The sequence below is a fragment of the Stegodyphus dumicola genome, chromosome 3, assembly GCF_044657685.1.
Source record: "Stegodyphus dumicola isolate Sdum_Otavi_A_Nest chromosome 3, ASM4465768v1".
In the NCBI taxonomy this organism is placed as follows: Eukaryota; Metazoa; Arthropoda; class Arachnida; order Araneae; family Eresidae; genus Stegodyphus; species Stegodyphus dumicola.
Window position 1 is genome coordinate 56,221,502 of NC_140770.1, and position 20,237 is coordinate 56,241,738.

The window sequence follows — 20,237 nt, forward strand, 5'->3', positions numbered from 1 at the left end:
GCTCTAGTACCTTCCTTTTCTAGAAATTACTGAAAGGCATTATGAAGACTGGATACGATTACCATTACAATAGAGATCAGTTACAATCATTCAATTACTGTACCAATTATAGTTATACAGAGACCGGACCAAAATGCCGCCAAATGGTCACCAAGTTTAGCGACTTTTTATACAATCTCTTGCCAAAATCATCGCCAATTTTGTGAGATAGCCATTTACTGAATGTTAAATAGACTTGCCCCTTGTAATCTGATTTTTCTGGCAGAGCATCATTTCTTTCAAGCATTTCATATTACATTATACAAAAAAACAATGCTTCATTCTCAAACATAACCTCACTAAAATTACTTACATATATTCAAAAATCTGTTGCAATATTTTAACTTTTACATATTAAGATTATTTCTTATGTATATCTACACAGAAGCTCATTTTAACCATTAAGTAGGATTACATCATCATTTGCATTTTGCTATTGTGATTTAAAAGTATCAGGAAGGATTCATTTAAAATATGCTCCTGTGAAAAATTAGTGCAAAGTCCCCCCCCCAGAAGCTGTTATGACTTTCAGCAGCGTTTGCCAAAAACCTTATTTCAGGTTCTTTTACTGTTTCAAAATAAATTTATATTAAATTAATAAAGAAATTTACCTTTGCAAATTCTTAAAATGGTGAAAATGAAGAACATACATTAAATTTTGTTCCAAATGGAATTTCTGTTTATGTTTGAAAAAAGGCTTTGAGAGCAGCAAGAATTGTTTTTGATTTCTTATCAAAAACAAGAATTTTTAAATGAGGTAGGTTAGATTAAACGCGCAAGGGCTTCTGCCCAAGGGAAGGCATACCTTGGTGGAGGACTTTCTGAGAGAAACTGGTTCATATTCATTTCATACATAGCCACAAAAATCAACCATGTAGTCAGCCTATTTGCCCAGGACTAAACCCAGATAGAGTTCCCAGTATTGAGGGGCTTTAATCACTTGACCACTTGTGGGGCTTAAATGAAGCAGATTATGGTTGGTCATTCATTTAATGTGATAAAAGAGGAAATTTGCTGTTTAATGATCATTTAGGGATATTAATGAACAATTTTCCTTTATCATTTGTATTTTGTCGAGCAAGTTTGAAGAATCATTTGTGCCTGAGGTATGATGATTTTCAGGTTGCTCCAAAATGTTGAATTTTGTCATTATTCAAGAGACGCAGGAGATGCTATCTCATGGTGAATCTTTCTTAACATGCATTAGTACTACTGATGAGACATAGATTTATATTTCATATATAGAAACAGCTTAATCAAATGAATCACACTTGAAAGATGAAGCAATATTGAAAAGATTATGTGAGATTTGTTAAAAAATCGAGGTAATATGGATACTTTTCTTCAAATGCCATTGTGTTTTGCATCATTAATTTCTGTCAATTAATCAAACTAATAATGCTCTGAATGAATTCGTGTGAAGCAATTTATAGAAAACCACCTGAACTGTGATATCATTTTGCATGACAATAATGCCTGTGCTCAAAATGTTCATATTATATGTAAATTTATGGCCACAGTTTTAACAAATATAGCTTTACAAGCTCTGTATTCTCCTGGATGTTTTCTCATTTCTATGGTTAAAATTGTTATTATCTGGTCACCATTTTGAGTCTAATGACGTAATAAAAAGAAATTTGCTATGAATCCTTATTTAAAAAAAAGGTATAAGTGCATTGCAGTTAAAGGGGATTACTTTTAAGGGAATGTAATAAATATTGAGCAGTAAATTTAAATTTTATATTTTATATATATTGATCAGAATAGTATTACAGTACAAAGTCCGTAATCCGGACTCGTCAGGACTTCAGCGATTCCGAATTAGGGGTTTTTCCGGGTTATAGATCAATAATTTAAATCTTTAAATCTGGTAAGATGGCATGCAGAAATTATACAATTAAAAACATGAAACTGTAATTTATAAAATAAAGAGCAGTTATGATCTAAAGGGTATGAAAATTTACACACACAAAAAAAAAAGCTTAATATTTATTTGTTTACTTTATTACACATTTCTTTCAATGTAAGTTGTTTAAGTTGCTTCGTTTTTTGTCCTAATACTTTCTCTTTAATTCTATAAACAGACATCATTTCTTGTTCAAGTACAAAGTTCCACTGTTCATGTCCTGTAATGTGTCGAGAGTACTGACTAACTTGCCAATCGAAATTTTTTTGTTTTCAATAACCTCTCTGTCTTCTTCACTATCGGAAGCAGTATTTTCTGGGTCTACAGATTTCGCCGTCCGTTAAATGATTGATGATTGGGGCATTGTCGTTGCAATGAAAAACTTCTGTTATATCATCTTCATTTATTACCGCATCTCCACATTTCTTTACAAAATCCAATAACTGGCGATATACCATGGTGATTTTTTAATTTGGTTAACTAACCTGTTAAATATGTGCACTCAGTGTTTAAGTTAATTTCTTCATGAAATATGTTGGCTTGAGCCATTAGTGTTGGACCCGTCAATGGCACGTCCTCGCTGTGATGCTGTCTGACCCATTCAATCATCACTTTGTCATGATCGTCACTTTTAGCATAACGAACCCTTTTTCTGTTATTCATTGCAAGTGGGGTGTCGGAATCCCCCAAAAATTCAAAAAGTTCCTTTTTCTTTTTGCTTATGTCATATACAGTTGACTTTCCAATGTCATACTCCTTGCATAATTTTGAGACAGATATGCCTTTTTCCATTTTTTGCAGCAATTCCACTTTTTGTTTGATGGACATTGAAACCTGCTTTCGCTTTGTAGATCCTTTGGCAGCTCCAAAATTGGAAACTCTTTTTGACATAATCAAAAGTTCAAGCTTAATTTTTATAAAATTGCTCTAACAGTGTGCAAAAAATAATAAAAAATAATAAGCCGGATCCAATTAGAAGATTAAGGAACAGTGCAATCTGCAGCATGAACTGAAATGCTTTAGAATCAGTAAAGATAATTTTAGTCTAGCTTACACCATCCGTTATACATTAAATGTGCATGTGTAAAGCATACCAAAAAAAAAAAAAAACGTTTGTGGCTTTGAGGTCCAGATTATAGATCATTCCAGATAATGGATGTCCGGATTACGGACTTTGTACTGTATTACTTATTCTTTTCTCTTAAATTCACATATTTGAGCAGAAAAAAAGTATTGTAACTAATCATGATATACAGCAATGCATATTAAATGCGTCTTTTTTAATTTTCTAAAATGGTGGTGCACAGTAAAGTTAACATATCATGTCATAGCAGTTTTTGCAGTCATAAGTAGATTTCCACGTCTGTCAATGGCTCAGTGATCAGCCTAAAAAGCTAATAATAATAATAAAAAAAAACACTGAAAAATATTAAAATTACAATTAATGCAAAAACTGGAAGCATAAAATAAAATTTTAATTTTTTTTTCAGGGAACAGACTACAATTTCAGTGATCAACAGCTTTCGTGAATTTATTTCTGAAAAAATTAAAAATTTTGAACAATACTTTTAGAACACTTTTAAGCCCAATAATTAAAAATTAAAATTAAAATCCATTTCAGAAACAAATCTGCTGTACAACAGTGTCAACAGGTAATTTCAAAATCAAGAATGAAAAAGCAAATAGAATGAATGAATAATAGAATGAATAATGAATATGAGTATATTCTTGGCATGTATATGTATTCCAGCATATTTGCAGATATATTCAGATGTATATTTATATGTGTTTTATTAATTAATGTTTAGCAGAATGTATATGATATAGGTATATATTCTAAAAAAATTATTTTCTTTTTTAATGCAGATGGTCATTTAAAAGATACGGTACAAGAAGAATATATACCTATATCATATACATATAACGTATATGATATAGGTATATATTCTAAAAAAATTATTTTCTTTTTTAATGCAGATGGTCATTTAAAAGATACGGTACAAGAAGAAACTCATTTCTTAAATGTGCTTTATCGAGCAATGGACACTGAGGAAAATGATAAAGAAACACTTCATCTTTTAATATTTCTCCTCATGCAGGTACGATTTTCCTCCTTATATCACGGAATATACCAGGATATAAACTTCCTTGGAAAGAAAATATTTTAAATATTAAATTAAATTTACTTTTGAAAAGAAATTTTAGAAATCATTTTACTTTTATGTTTAATCTTTTCATTCTGCAAATTTTTAGAGATTCTAAATTAATTCTTTTAAAATGTTTTAGAAATTCTATTATGCTTTTTTTTTATATATATAAAATTAGAATTCGAATGTTGGACATGTATGTCTTTTGATAATAAACTTAGCATTGAAAACTTCTAGGTATAATATTAAAAAGTTAGTTTTTAATTCCCATTTTTTAAAATAAATTTATGAGTTTTTATTTTCAACTACTTTTGATTTCAGAATTAAACATAAATTTAATTTCAATTATATACAGATAAACACTAATTTTAATTTCTTCATAGCATCTCATTTTTCATTAGCTCCTCATCTTTTAAAAGTATTCCTATTTTATAATTATTTATTTATTTTAACAAAATCTATATAATTAATTAAAGAAAAGAATTTGTTTATAATCTTTAAAAAGAATTGCTAAAACATCTGTGATTCCTTGTAAATTATTCCAAAATGCATAAAAAAATGTAGTTCAGAAATATCTCAGTAAGTTCTAATGTTTACTGCTGAAAACAGATTACTGTGAATACTGAAAACTCTCTTCAGTATTGCATGCATTACATCCAATGAAATACTAATATGGAGTTAAACAGTAATCAGTTTGAGTATTTTTTAAATCTTTGATTAAAATTAAATGTGTAGTTTTTAATAATTTAGCCATTTTAAAATATTATGGCATTTCTGTTGTTGTTACTGTTATTAATAGGTCTCAGCCTGTAGTATATAAAGAATATTGATATTGTATTATTGTATTGAATATTGTATATATTAAGAATATTGATCTTTACCGAGGGTAACTTTCTGACAATGGGTAATATACTTTTTTCTACCTGACACCAAATACTGCTTTAATACAGCTTATTTATTACTTTAGACTAAGTTTCTGTGTCATTATTTGTTATTTATCAAATTAGTTAATGCTGTTTAAAATAAAAAAAATATGAATAGTACTTATTCAGTATTTGTATTGCATATTTAATATTTAGAAAAAAAAGTATTTGAGACTGCATTTAAATCCTTCTAATAACAAGTTTTTATATCATGTACTGTTTACACTATTAATGTGGCATGCTCTAAAGCTGTGTTTGTATTATTTCCATTTGAAATTCATGCTTGTTTGGTCATGAATTTGCTGTTATTTATGAAGAAAAAATTATTTTAACTAACTGGATTAATGTAATCCAAAATTATAGTAATGCACCTTCAAAGTAAAAAAAAAGCTGCAAAAATCTTATGAGAAGTCTTAAAATATTTAAAAATTATTTCAATTTCCAAAAACAGGTTTTGTTTAAACTTTAAAAATGTCAAGAGTTCTATTGATTATTTTGCAGTTATTTCTGTCTTATTTTATACTTTTCATTCTGTCAGATTTTAGGAAAATAATTTGTCAGTAATACTAATAGGAGTAATAACAAATTAAATGAAATATCTTAGCCTTAAAACAATGACATTTCCAGTTTTTAATTCTTGATTGAAATTTTTTAGTTCTTTTAGTATGATGATCATTGAAGGCTGACTACTATACTTATGGGCTTAGATTCAAAGCCTTATTTAGGTATGAACGTTTGTGACTATAGGTTCCCCTTTAGAATAGAGGAACATAAAATCTATGAATATGAAAATCATTTTCAGAAGTTGGTAGTAGTGAATGAGGGATATAAGACCTAGTCTGTCATTTTGAGCACTTTCAATAAAAACCGACAAAGCAGATAACTGCAGTGTGCTTTGCCGAAATTGGATAATTCAATCTAACAATTAATTTGTTAAGATAATGTTTTGTAGTTAATTGTAGTTAATTTTAGAATTTCTGTATTGAAATTTTTTAATTTTTGGCATCAAAAATGGGGAAATTGTAATAATCAAAGCCCATGCAAGAATGGTAAAAGATCAGTTTCTGAAACTGTACTTTTCTCTTCGTGTCTGCAATTGGATGGATTTTTTGCTGAAATAAAGCTAGTATCTCTTTGCTGATGGTAATTTGTGTAATAAAAATATAATTTTTCACATATATTATTATACAATGTATAATATTTCTGATTAATTCTATTACTATGATGTTTTAACGTAATAAAAACTTAAATGAATTATGAAAACATCGATTTATTATGTTTTGAAATACTTCTTTATTATATTTGAAAGTGTTAGTGAAAAATATTAATGAATGGCTTCAACATTTGTAAATATATATATATTAATAAAATAAATTAATGTGCTATTCAATTATCAAAAAATTATTTTCATATTTCTTTGCAACATAATTTTCAGCAAAGTAACTATAAATTTCATTTTTTCATTATTTTTTTGTTTGTTAAATCTGTAATGATTTGCAGCTTAATATTGTTCTGTAAATGATTTCCAGGGATTCTTAAATTCTGCTGCATTATCATTTTGGGGTATTTTATTTATATTTTTGTGAATGTTTTTAATATGTAAAGATATGCTGTCATTAATGCTTTGTATGAATAAAATTATTTGAACTGTAAAGCTATTTTCTTCCATAGTTTCTCTCACGACCTGATCCTATACATCGCACTGATGATAAAATTACAAGGAGCCAGGTAAGAGACAAAATTTCTACGCTTTTATATATAAAAATTATCTGTAATACTGAGAGTAATTTGTTGACCTTTTTGGAAGCTAGCTATCTCTTTTTACTTTTCTACTATGTTAAATAAGAAGCATCTTTCTTGAGTTATTGGTAATTTTATTCGTATAACTTGAAGTTAAGTGGCCTTTTTTTATTTCCATTATGTATGTTTGATAGAAGTAACAGTCAAACCTTGTTGTAAGATCATTCCAAAAGATTTTAATCGTGATTATCTAATAGAACAGTATCTTTATAAATTTCTGTAATAATATGATTTTAAAATAAAGGCTGACATATAGTTTATAGTTAGCATGAAATTTAAATAAATAATGTTGATTTTGTGATTGGAACAAAAATTTAAAATAATAAAAACTGTCGGAAGTCATTATTCATTATTTCACTAGCAGGAACATCTACTTGAAAATACTGAAACCCTTGGTAAAGATTTAGACACAATAACATGCCGAACAAATTCTAATTCAGAAGTCAAACAACAAAAGTCAGCGTTATATTTTCAAATTTTCACAGGACTAGTTCCGATGGTTTTACTGAACCACCATCCTCAGCTGAACGAGATAGTCCCATCTTGTTCATTTGCACTTTTGCAGCTGAGGATGGTGGTTTGGTAAAATCATTGAAACTAGTCCTGTGAAAATTTGAAAATATAACACTGATTTTTGTTGTTTGACTTCTGAATTAGCCTTGGTAAAGATGCTTTGAATGTAAAAGGAATGATCCTGTGTGCTATATTAAGTACGATTTCACAAACATGACATTATATGCAGTGAAGTATTAAAATTCTATATATTTCATTGGGTCATCAAAAACGTGACACAATAAGCAGGGTTACATATATCCAGATGCATTTATAACAAGATTTGACTTTGTTAGCAAAAGTTCATTACTCATGATCTTGAAATAAATTAAATATTTTGTACATATGCAAGTAAATGTTTTGCTGTTTTCATAATAATAACCATCTCTTGGGATTTGCTTTCTGTGTACCATGCATAAAATTCATCAAATATAAATAAATAATGCCTTTTATTGTTTATAATTTTGTATGTAGCATCTTCTTTGTACACTGAAAAATTAAAAGTGAATCTTTGATATCATATTTATTTAGAAGTATAAAATGACAAAAAGTTATTATTTGAAACTTTAATTTTTCATAGAAATTATCTTCTTTGAAAAAGGAGTTTGATATTCAAATTTGCTAGTAAATATGCAGATCGGAAATATTAGTTGCTACTGAAACATAAATTAAATTAAAATTAGTTTACTTGTTTTGCCTTAACAAGTCTCCATTTTGTTATTCAAATTTATTTTACACTATAACATATGGCTATATCTTTATTCACAATAGTTTACATCCTTCCTGAGAGAAGGTAAAATTCAATAATTTAATTAAAAATACAGTGTAATTTTTGGTGTAGCATGCCTGAAATTAATTAAATGTGAACTAAGCCTTGTATTTAATTTTTTGTACACTGAGTTACGAAGGTCACTCTCAAATTTCTTAGATACACGTGTAGCTTTTTAAAGTTTTACTTCCGAAATTTTAGGAGTGTTCAAAGTACTGTAATTTCCGGAAGAAAGGCTGCATCAGCGTAAACGCCGCACTTGAGAAAAATGGCAGGAAAAAAATTTAAATTACACAGAAATGCTGCAATAGATTAAATTGCGCGTGACATCGTCGTGGGCCGTATAGATGCAAAATCTCAACTTAAGCCCTGATATATGACATACCAGTTAAGAAAAATACATGAAATGAAACCATAAATCAAACTATACATCATATAAAGCCATCAAAATCTGATTCTTCACTATCTGAAAAAGATTTAGTAAATCCTGATCTATGTCCAGGTCTTCCAGATCGTCACATTCATCCTCTTGGTTTACAGTTTCTTTATCTAAGGATATAATTTCAGCTTCTTTCAACCCTGCTATTATTGACGATGTTTTTACCGATTTCCACGTACTTCCTACCCACTTTGCAACTTCTTCATAAGATGCTTTATGCATTTTACTTCTTTTGGTATACGTATGCAATCCTTCACTCATCCATCACTCCGACCGCTTTCGGACTTCAGCTTTGAAGGATTTATTACCTGACATATCTAACAGTTGTAAGATTTTTGTCAAACCACCAGGAATTATTGCTTCGGTCGTAGACAATTTTTGACATTTGGTTTTCACTGACTCAAGTAAATGAGCATGCATGGAATCCATTATCAAAAACCCTTTAGGTTGGAAAAAAGATCCCATACGACACTGCCAAACTTTTTTTAGCCACTCATGCATGATTGTTTCCCACATCCAGCCGTTCTCGTTTGCACAAATAATTACGTCATTAGGAAAGTCTTCCTTCGGAATAATCTTTCGTTTAAAAATGATCATCGGCTTTAGCTTGTCACCGTTTGCGGCACAAGCTAACACACATGTAAATGACGTTCTTTCATGCTCCGTTGTAAGCACAGATACAGTTTTTGCACCAGTTTCATCAACAGTTCTGTTTGCAGGAGAGTCGAAAGCTGACGGCATTTCATCCATATTTATTATCTCTGACCAAAGATTTTTTTTTTTTTTTTTTTTTTTTTTTTTGCCAATAATATCTGTCACATATTTTAGAAAAGATGCCTTTCTATCCTGCCAGTCCATTGGTAATTGTTGCCCGACTGTTGTTTTAGTATGCACAGAAATATTTTTTCTTTTCATAAATCTGCTACACCTCCTTTGAAATCATTTATGTTCATTCGTTTTGCTATAAATTTTGCTTGTAAGTGAATTTTTACAGTCGAAATTGCCATTCCCTTTCCTCGTTGCTCCTTTATCCAGTTTGCAAGGTCGTCCTCTAGATTCGGCCACCTTACAGTACCACTTCTTTTGGCTCGTTTCTGTTGTGGCATATTTTTAAGAAGTTCTTTTTCAGTTCTTCAACGTCGAATACATCTCTCGTCCACTTCAAACTCTCGAGCTGCTGCTCGATTTCCAATTTGTTCAGCACGTGAAATTACATTAAGCTTAAAACCAACAGTACAGCTTCTGTGCCGTTTAGGGGACATTTTCAAAAAATTTCTTCTCCCTTCTTACTTAAAAACTATCCAACAAGTACTTGTACCCAAACTGATGGGATCTGTATCTGGCAGAATGCCAAGAAAAATCGATTCATGCTGAAAGGGAAATATGTCAGGAGTAGTGTCCACCTTTGAAAAAAATTTCAGAAAAGGCAGGGGTCGGGAGAGGATGGGTCCTGAAAGATTCATCGAATGGCAGAGTAGAGAGACTATTCAAACTGATGAGAATGTTGATTTGAAAGGGGGAAGAATGTTATTGTTCTGAGATCTTGTTTAGGGTGAATAAGGCATGTAGGTTCGTTCAAGGGAAAGAATGTAAACAAAATAATGTTCGCAAAAAGCAAATGAGTGGACTTTTGTGTGGGAACAGCACCAGTCTATGCACAATGACAAGGCCATCCAAACTATGTACAATGACCATAATAGTAAATATTTTATTTTTGGTGCACCTAAATGCCGCATGGGTAGAAATGCCGCACCCACTGAAAATTAAGTTTTAAACACGTAAACGCCGCGGCATTTCTTCTGGAAATTACGGTAGTCTCCTCCAGTATCAGGGCACTTATGTAGACAAATTTTCCAAAGACTGAATGCCTCATTTCTTGGAATCATTGAAAAAATAGCGTTTATAGCTTCATCAGTATTTGGAATGAAAATGACATCCATGTAAGTTCTTTTTTAGATTAAAAAATAGTCAAAAGTTTCACATACCTAGATCAGGTGAATAGGGTGGATCTCTCTGGTGTGATTTTGTTCAAGAAACTGAACTGTTAGTCTTGCTGAATGAGAAGATGCATTGTCATGGTGGAGCATAAGTCCTCAACATTTCCTTCTTGAAGAATTTTTGGAAGACAGTTAATGGTGCACCAGTTAGCTGTGACTCTTCTGTTCTTCCAGCCTGATTACTTTGACCAATCCTATACTTCTGAAGGAAACATTGCTTTTTTCATGGTATGTTGTCTTTTCATCATTGTGGGCGTGGGATCATCTTTAAAGACCCATACTTTATTTACTTAATGTATTGGAATGTCAAAAAATGGTATGCACGTTTTGTCACCTGTAAAGATTTTAAAAATGATGCAGTGACCACCATCTTTTTGTAATTTAAGGGTTTTTTTTTAATATTTTCCATATAGAAGACACATTTTCCAGGATTATTGCTGAGAATAGCTTGTGTGTTCTTTATCCTGAATAGAGCTGTGGCCTCTGAAATTCTGTAAACCATCTGAATACAGTAACACAAGATGGACCTTCATTTCCAAATGCTAATTGTAGACATTGAATGTATTCTTCTTGATTTAATCTGATCTTAAAATCATAGTGCAATAATGTTCTTGCATCAACTCCATTTTTCTTTGTGCCTGAAATTTATTCTGCGCTAATCTACTTACAGTTGGCCACTAAAAAATTGTTTTATGGACTAAAATCATTCATATTTTCAAATCTAACCCTTAATTTTTTTCTGTCACTTCTCTTCTGTGTGTATCATAAAAAATTTCAGGGTGACCTTCATATTAATCAAAATTGACTTTATGTTAGAGAGCTAAATTAATATTGTATTACATATATTTTTATCAAAAAATAATTTTTATTAGATACAGCAGTTTAAAATAATCATGATTTTCTTTTATTTGCCTCCCAAAAAGCTGTATTTGAAAGATGTATATGCCTCCTATCTTTAAAAATTTCATTGTTCTAAGCATTAATTGTTTACAATAAATGTGATTTATGCCAAAATAAAAACATCTTGCTTATTCTTAAGAATATGCATGAAGTACACTCCTGGTCATTAAAACTACAGCACCATGAAGGAAAGCAAATACAAAAAAGATATTTATTATACATAAAAACAGTATGGCATGAAGATAAAGTGATTTAATTTGTAAGCAGTTTGGGGGTTTACAGGGGAAAGAAATTAGTAGAAACAGCTGGCAGCCCCCGCACCTAAAACGGCCATTACCTGATTAGACATGGAGTCGAACTGGGCTTGGATGATAAAAACAGGTAATTCATTCATGCTGCTTCAAGTCTATGCCAAACTTCGTCAACTATATTAGCTGGAAAGGGGTGGTGGGCCAATGTGTCAGCAACCCATGACCAGATGTTTTCAATGGGTGACAGATCTGGGGACTGTGCAGGCTAGGGCAGCAATCCAATACCCTGTGTATTGAGGAAGTTCAGAACATGACATGCAACATTCGGTCTTGTATTATCTTGTTGGGAGCTGGCGTTTGGCAGGCCTTGAAGAAAGGACACAAACCACTGGATATAAGATGTCAGAAATGTACCAATCTGCGTTCAAATTACCATAGATCTGAGCTAGAGTGTGCACGTTGTATACCCAATGGCTGCCCAAATCATTACACCAGGTGCATTGTACCTAGTCCAACATCGAATGCAAGGAGGCGACGTGCTGTCTCCTCAGAGCCTCCAGACATGGATACGGCCATCAGAATACTGAACACAGAACTGGGACCCATCTGAAAAGATGACATTGTGCCACTCCTATATCTAGCTTTATTTTTCGGCGCACCAGGTTCACCATCCCTTTCTATGATGCACTGTCAAGGGAAGCCAAAGTAGTAATCCACACTGCTGTAAACGTCAACACACCATACGATCAGATACTGGGGATGCTGCAAACATGTCCATATCTGGACTAATGGTCTGTGATATGGTTGTAAGGTTTTGCAGGGTTGACCTCACAATATGTCTGTCCTGTTGTGTGTTAGTCATGGGGAGGTTGAGATCCTGCATGCCATTCAGTATGACCCTCAGCAACCAATTGTTTCCATATCATTGAACAATAATCCACACTCTCTATATGCACCGATCCTGCCCTTATCGAATTCCGACACTTACTGGTAATCACTTCTTATTATTATTCAAGATATAACACAATATTCTGTGTAAACTCTGACCTTATAAAGTGCTTTCCGAATGAGAAATCTATCACAGAACTTTTCTTGTATGTAGTGCTTTAGATGTTGTTTCTCTCTCTTGCTTCTTCTAATTGTGCTGAAATACTAATCATTTTGCGTATCCCAACCTCTTCTTCCTTTCTTGTGATTTTGATGTTCATCAGATCATTCCTTCCTGGTGTTGCAATTTTAATGTCCAGCGGTGTATGTGTAGGATGAAACATTTCAGTTAATAAGAAAAAACTAATGTGCAGCAAAAATATTTTACCTTAAATATTATATAATTATGTCTAGATGTTCAGATTCCTTTTTGTTTGTTTTATTTTTGAAATATTATATTAAGTGTTATGAGAAATACATACAGGTGTATTTGCAAATTTTTGAATCCGTTTGTGTGATACATATAAATTTGTATGTTTTATAGGTAAATAATCATTTTTAATATTTATATTCCTTTCCCTCAATCATTTACTTGCTCTGCATATTTTTGTTCTGCATTAAAACTTGTGTATTCTTTACATTTTCCGTGGATTTTTTGCATATTATGTTAGTTTCTGTGCTTCATTGTTGTAGATTAGAAAATTTCATTTTGTTTATCATCTTAAAACAGTTTTTGGAAGTACTGTTTTTAATTTTGTTACTGAGCTCAATGTGACTTTTACTAAATTTTTACTTTCGGAAAGAATACATTTGGTTTTCAGTGTGCATTCACTTTTAAATAAACATTTACTTTTGTACATTGTAAATACTTTATGTATATTTCAATTCCCCTCAATTCATTTTTTGAATGCATATCATTGTTAATTAAAATATCAGTTCAGAGAGCTGAAAGCATATGAAATTCTGATATTTTCAGAATCATGAATGGATATATGAATGCATCAGCACAGACTAATTTGTCAAATTAACCTTCAGAAGCTTCAAAGAATATTTTGAATGAGCTTGAAGATCTTCTTGATGAGGAAAGTAAGAAAAATAAGTCTACAAAAAGGAAAATTAGAATAATCTGTCAAAAGTTACATAATGTTATTGTAATGCAAAAGACTGTAAGCAATGTACTCAAAACTAGAATGAATGGAAGAGTAAAACTTGAAATGACAATAGATAGTGTAAATACAAGCAAAACAGAAGAACTTTTGCTGAAATTTTCTTAATTTGCGAAAACAACTCCGGACCAAATCTGGAGCTTGCTGTCATCCCCCCCCCCGAAAAAAGAGGATGGATGTGGAAGATACTGTATTAGTATAGTCAAAAAATATAACCAACACATCTTGCAAGGTTAAAAACAAGATTATTAAGAATATCATTTCAACCGGCTGGAAAACTGTTGTGAAAAAAAATAGGAAAAGTGAAGAAAAACTGCTTATTTATTAAAGTAGCCAAACAAGATGATTTAGATGCTCTAATTACAGCTTTTAAAGGGAAAGATAGTTTAAAGAATATGAAGCTAAAACAACTTGTGAAAATTAGTCCTGATGTTATACTGTATAATATAGATCTTGATTTAGTCAAAGATGAAGTTAAAGAAATAGTAAAATCTTGAAATATATTTCTACTGGAGAATGAAATTGGCATTAAATTTGCTATAACAAATAAAATGAGTATTCATCTACTGATCCAGTGTCTGTTAAAGAAGTTATGCAACTTTGTAAAATTAAAATTGTTAATAATGTTTAAGAATCAAAGAAAATCATGAAATGTTACAATTATTTTGGTTTTTGCTATACTAATGATTTCAGATAAGAAAATCAGTACTGCTCCAGGTGTGCTAAAATTGGCTGTTTAACAAATGATTATAAAGGTGAAAAAAATACTTCTGTTAGTTTTAAGAAAGGCAGTTGCAAATTTGGTTTAACTTCCAAATGTTATGGGTATTGTAATGTTATTATTATCTGTATTAAAAATGTCTAATTTAACATCTTGGGAATGTCAAGGCTTTTTTTTTTTCCCTCAATGGGCAATATTTTTCTTACTTTTGGGCCAAATGGCCTTTTATCTTGCTTTGTGCCTTTGGTCCTTTTTTGGAAATATGTCTTCTCGTGTAGACGGGCCTTTACTGAGGTTTTGTGGTTTGTTGTTCTCCCCCTTATCCAGATGATTTTTTTGTACTAACACCATTCACTCAGTAAAGACTTTTTCCATTTGTTCTGTACTGTATACATCCTATTCATTTTTTGGTACTATACTTTCCTCATCCATTAAGTACTACAGTGTGCCTCTGTAGTACAAATTTCATGTTTCCCAGTTGATATTTTGTGAAATTATGACCAAAAACAGAAAAGTTGCTTAACTCTTTCACATTGAGAAAGGACCAAATCTCTTTCACTCAAGCATCAAAAATGCCCATGTATATGAATTTCTGTTGGAATGCTCTTCCTTTCCCCATGACAAATTGAATACTACAGCGCTAACAATAACTTACTTAAGTAAAGCGACAACTTCTTTCTTAGACTCTTTCACCCTGTGTGAACTTCCCCCTTGGGACAGAATTGCAACTTCGGGCATCAATAAGTAAACATTGACAGTAAACAAAGGAAAAAGAAGGTGCATTAAAGTAACAGAACTACTTTTAGTCACCTGAAAAGAATGATTGACATGTCATTTAACAACTCTTGAAAGCAATGAGCAATCCAGTAATGTGATGGGGGAAAGCACTAGATAGGAAATTATTCAGGCAGTCAAGGTGACCTGCCGTAGTCTGAATGCTCGGGCATTTGGGGCGCCTTTGATGTGAAAGAGTTAAGTTTTGTACTCTAATATATTTGTTCACCCTTGAACTTTGTCACCTTAAATCATAATACAAAAAATATTATATAGAAATAATAGCCTTAACTGCACATTTATCTGTATTTGACATTGGCATTAAAATAATTTCACAAAATCTTTCTCTGCATCTCTTTTTTTTAATAATCAACAGTGTGGTAAATAAGAAAAATGTGTCCAATATTAGGAAATTAAAATATCAATGATCATTTTAATTTGAGTGTAAGCAGTATAATTGAGTAAAACTAATTCTAACATCATCGACACAAATTCTATTCTTCTATCTTTGTTTATCAAACCTTAAACTATTGCATTAAAAAAAAAAAAAAAAAAAAAAAAAAAAAAAAATGAAATGCAGAATATGGTAAAAATTAAATTACTGTAATGTCCTTTTCTTCATTTTACCATATCTAAGAAAATCTGGCCCTTGACTTTTATTAAAATAATTTTGATATAATATGTATAATTAAGTAAAAATTATGTATTTATGTATTCTCTATTGTATTTCAGCACATTGTTTTGCGACATTTGAATATTCTCTTGGGGTACAGTCAAAGTCAGGGTGAAGGAAGATTCTTATTACCTCCTCATAAAATTCGGTATGTGTAAATTTTGGTAAAATTTTCTGTTTGAGTTTATAAGTTTTAGTACATATTGCTATGAAACTTAATAATGAAATTGTACATAAAAAAGGAGAGTTTTTTAGTGAAAAATATTGTTTTTATTGTGATGTACCATTTTGATATTAAGCAGTTTTTTTAAAATTATTCTCTGTTGGTATAACTAAATTTCTATTAAATCGAAGAAGCTAATTATGTTTTGTGTTGTTTAATAAAATATCTTCTTATTTTCAGATAATATCATTCATTACCATGTGGATTTATTATTATTTTAGGGTTGGTACCATGTCTAAATGAAATTTTGTCTTTCTGTATTTCTTACATTACATATAAAAGATTGTAATTATAAAGTCTAGAATGATCCTCTGTTTATGGACTAAAGTCCCACAGCCATGCATTTGCATTGATTTAATTTAATTGATTCCATTACAATTTAATAATTTATTAAAAAGTGAGTTCTAGTACCTGCATATTTAGCAGAACTATTGTATGTTGCTTCCAGTGTATATAAATGATATAGAAATTTGAAAATACTCAGCCATTTTTTCCTTTTTTTTAGGAGTTCTACAGTATTTAGTACTTTTCTCGTGTGTATGCCTAAGGTATTTTTATTAAATTTCTCTTTATCATATTTAGTATTTTCTCATTATCATATTTAAACTTTCTTTAATATTTATAATTTCTGTTCACTTATTTCAGGTATTAGACTACAATTTTAGTGTGGGAAATTTCCTTCTAACCATGTTTTTATCTGTACTGGTATGTTGTCCTTCTCCTCAAAAGTATCCAAGTGAGCCGAACCCTCCTACATATTCTTTGTGGTTGCTGGATTCTTATTGTCGTCATTCATGGCTTCAATCTACTTTGGTTATTATGTACAAGGTATAAAGCCTTTTAATATATGTAGATATGTATCATTCTACAATAAAGATTAATTGCATTCCAGATATATAATAATCTTAAAATGATTTTTGCTTTATATACTCTTTTCACTATTATTCAGAAATTTTTGTTTGCTTGTTTTATTACATAGCAACCAATATCAAAACTGTAATTTCTATTGTGATTTTATAACATTTATTTTTAATTGATCCTGTTCATTACATATTTTTAATGCTAACACAGTTTGTTTTAAAATCCTATTCATTACATATTTTTAATGTCTATTATATGTAATACTAATGTTAAGTTTTAATTTTTTACCCCTCAGTATCATTATGACACTTTTCCCAACAATCGGTATATTCATTGGTTGATTCTCATTATACTGAATACTTTGAAAGCTCAGCGTCATCGATGTAAACTGCTGCATGAACCTTTACTTAGTCCCTTACCATCCAGATCTCGAGGTTTGTTTGTCATGTATCTATAACTAGTACAAAGTGTATATATTTGCTGTCATTTAGAAAACTATTATGCATGAACTTATTGTTTATTCTCAATGAGTTTTCAAGATGTCCATAAAGTAGTATTTGTACCATTTATTGATATTTTAAAATTTGTATACTCCTTTTTTGCATGAAAAGGTTTTAAAATATTATTTAAAATGTTCTTTCTCAGATTTTAATACACCATCAGCTGACCTGGAGCATGCAATTGAGAGAGAAAAAGAGATGTCTTATGATACTTCTTCATTACATGAAGATGGATCTAAGCCGCCACTCAAAGGAAAATCTAAGTTCTCTCCGACTGAAAAGATAGAAGATACTTCAGCAGAACAACAAAACCAAAAGCAGTTAGGCAAGGACAAAAGTCATCAGTGGAAATCTTGGAAACCGAGTGAACGTAGTTGTTCTAGTGAAGGGGAAGATGCAGAACCTGAATTAGAAGCTATACCTGAAAGCCCCAAATCTGAGAGCTCGGAGATGGAGCACTTTGCTTCTGATATTTCGTGCTACCAGCAAGCATGTGTGAAAATGAGTGAGCCATGTACTGTGGGAGAAAGTGTTATTGTTACAACACCTTGGACCAGTGTTGCTGAAGAAGCAGTTGCATTGCCCAACTCTACAAATGTGAGAGTTAATATTTTAGATGATAAATGTCAAAATATATCTGACTTACCTCAAAGTTCAATTTCATCTGAAGGAGAAAATGTTAGCATTATTGAAAAGTCTTCTGTTGAAGTCATGGAAAAGAATATTGAAGTATCTATAGTTTCTGACAATAGTGTAACTTCAGAAATGCAAAATATTTTCCATGATGATATAAATCATCCGTACTCAGCGACAGTCAAAATACCCCTCCAGCGTATAATGCCAGATAAAAATGTTCAAATGATAAGACAAATGAGTAATCAAGCTCAAGATAACCAAGAATCTATAAACGTAAGCTCTGAGCTTCAGGCTGCTCAGGGATTATCTGAAAGCAGACTTTCAACGTATCTTCCAAAAAGTAAATCTGCATCTTCCGATGCTAAGGAAGATTTGTCAAGAATGAAAAGTTTGCCTCATGAAACATACAAGCATCAAAATGTTTGTAGGAGCAAAACAGACAGTAATATCTTAGATTTACCATATAGTGATGATAACAAGGTGTCACATTCCAGGTATCCTCATTCAAAATTAATGCAAAGCAAACGAAATACTCAAACTAAATTATCAAGAAAAGCAGAAATACTGAGTAGTGAAAATTTGACTGTTCCAATTTTTAGACCACCTCTTGAAAGACTATTGCCTATAGGCTTACCAGAAAAAGAAAAACCAAAAAGAAGTGATTCTTTATCAGTTGCTCATCATTATGAGCCTGACCTAGGTCTATTGCAGCCAAGCATGTCATATGATCAAACTCCATTGCGTGACATGTCTGTTACTCGAGATTTTTGTGAAGATAAAGGTGTGCAGACAGGCAATTTAGACCCTGTATTTGACATTCCTGCTCAAGAAAGGCTTCTACCTGTAGGCCCTTTACCATCAAAAAAAGATGCTTTTCCACCTATCTCAAAACCAACTGTAGAATTAATTCCTAAATTGTCATTGAAAAGTATTGCTAATGAAGATGTATCCAGCCTTCAGGGTGCAGCAAAATTAGATCAAGTCGAAAAAGTCAATGATAACATTTTAATTAAATTTGAAGAAGATGGATCTGACACCAAAAAAGGTGCTATTAGTTCTGAATTAAAAATGTTAAATAAAAGTAAAGAAAGTGGCCATTTTGATACTAAATCCAAAGGAGAATCTGATGCTCCAGGGAAAAGAATTTCAGTAGAATCTGAAGGCAGTGCACTTGGTGCTATGGCCAGCGAAAATTTTATGAACAGATTTTTCGATCTTACTCCAGATATATCTCAGCCTACTTCTGCTTTTGGCGTATTTGATGTATGCAAAAGTGCTATGGATATGAACAATGAGGAAAGTACTAGTCAAGAAAAGAAGCAAATAGAAAATGGTGATCATAGGAATAGTAGCAGCAGTATGGATCTCTTATCAAATGAAAAAATTGAACCATCAATTCTATCTCATGAGAATATTATCCAAAAAAGTCTTGAGAAAGGTATTTTACCTTTTCTAATTATAAAATGCATGAAAACGTTATATACAAATTGATATTTTTTTAATATTTTCTAGGAACCAGAAAAATTTCACAAAAAGTGTTGTATCAAAAACTTAATGAAAATTTTAAGGCCTATTATTTTTTTTAATGTCCTTTTCTTTCTTTTTTAAATCAATGTGCCATATTTAGTTTTATGTATTTGGTGAGATTTTTAAAGCCCAAATTTGGATAAACATAATTTCATACCACCTATCTATATATTAATTTGATGTTATCAAGAAATATAAAAACTAATCTGTGAATTTTAGAATGTTATAAAAACGTTTTAAGTGGACCTAATAACTTTCCATGGTTGGCCTCCTAAGTCAGTGGAGCTTACCAATCATTACTTTTTCTTTCAATGGCACACTGTTGTTCATGCCACTTTTGCCTAGAAGAATATGTTATTTCAATTACCACATTATTTCTGTGGAGGCAGAATCTGTATTGTACCAGGTATGAAAGGATTATTCTTTTAATGTTGTTTGTGGAACTGAAGGAAGTTATATGGAATACTTATACAAAAAAACTTTTATGTAGAAAATAATACTTCTAA

General features: G+C 31.0%; 1 protein-coding gene across 5 annotated transcripts in view; it reads left to right on the plus strand.

The window, feature by feature from the left end:
• Positions 1-20,237, plus strand: part of unc79 (UNC-79 domain-containing protein) — a 167,990-nt gene that overhangs the window by 108,066 nt on the left and 39,687 nt on the right. For all 5 annotated transcript variants that reach the window (XM_085812910.1, XM_085812912.1, XM_085812911.1 and 2 more), the window contains 7 exons: positions 3,923-4,044; positions 6,687-6,743; positions 16,044-16,132; positions 16,713-16,755; positions 16,853-17,035; positions 17,364-17,502; positions 17,714-19,642. In XM_085812910.1, coding sequence (XP_085669036.1) covers positions 3,923-4,044; positions 6,687-6,743; positions 16,044-16,132; positions 16,713-16,755; positions 16,853-17,035; positions 17,364-17,502; positions 17,714-19,642 — 2,562 coding nt within the window. The remainder of the gene's footprint in view (positions 1-3,922; positions 4,045-6,686; positions 6,744-16,043; positions 16,133-16,712; positions 16,756-16,852; positions 17,036-17,363; positions 17,503-17,713; positions 19,643-20,237) is intronic.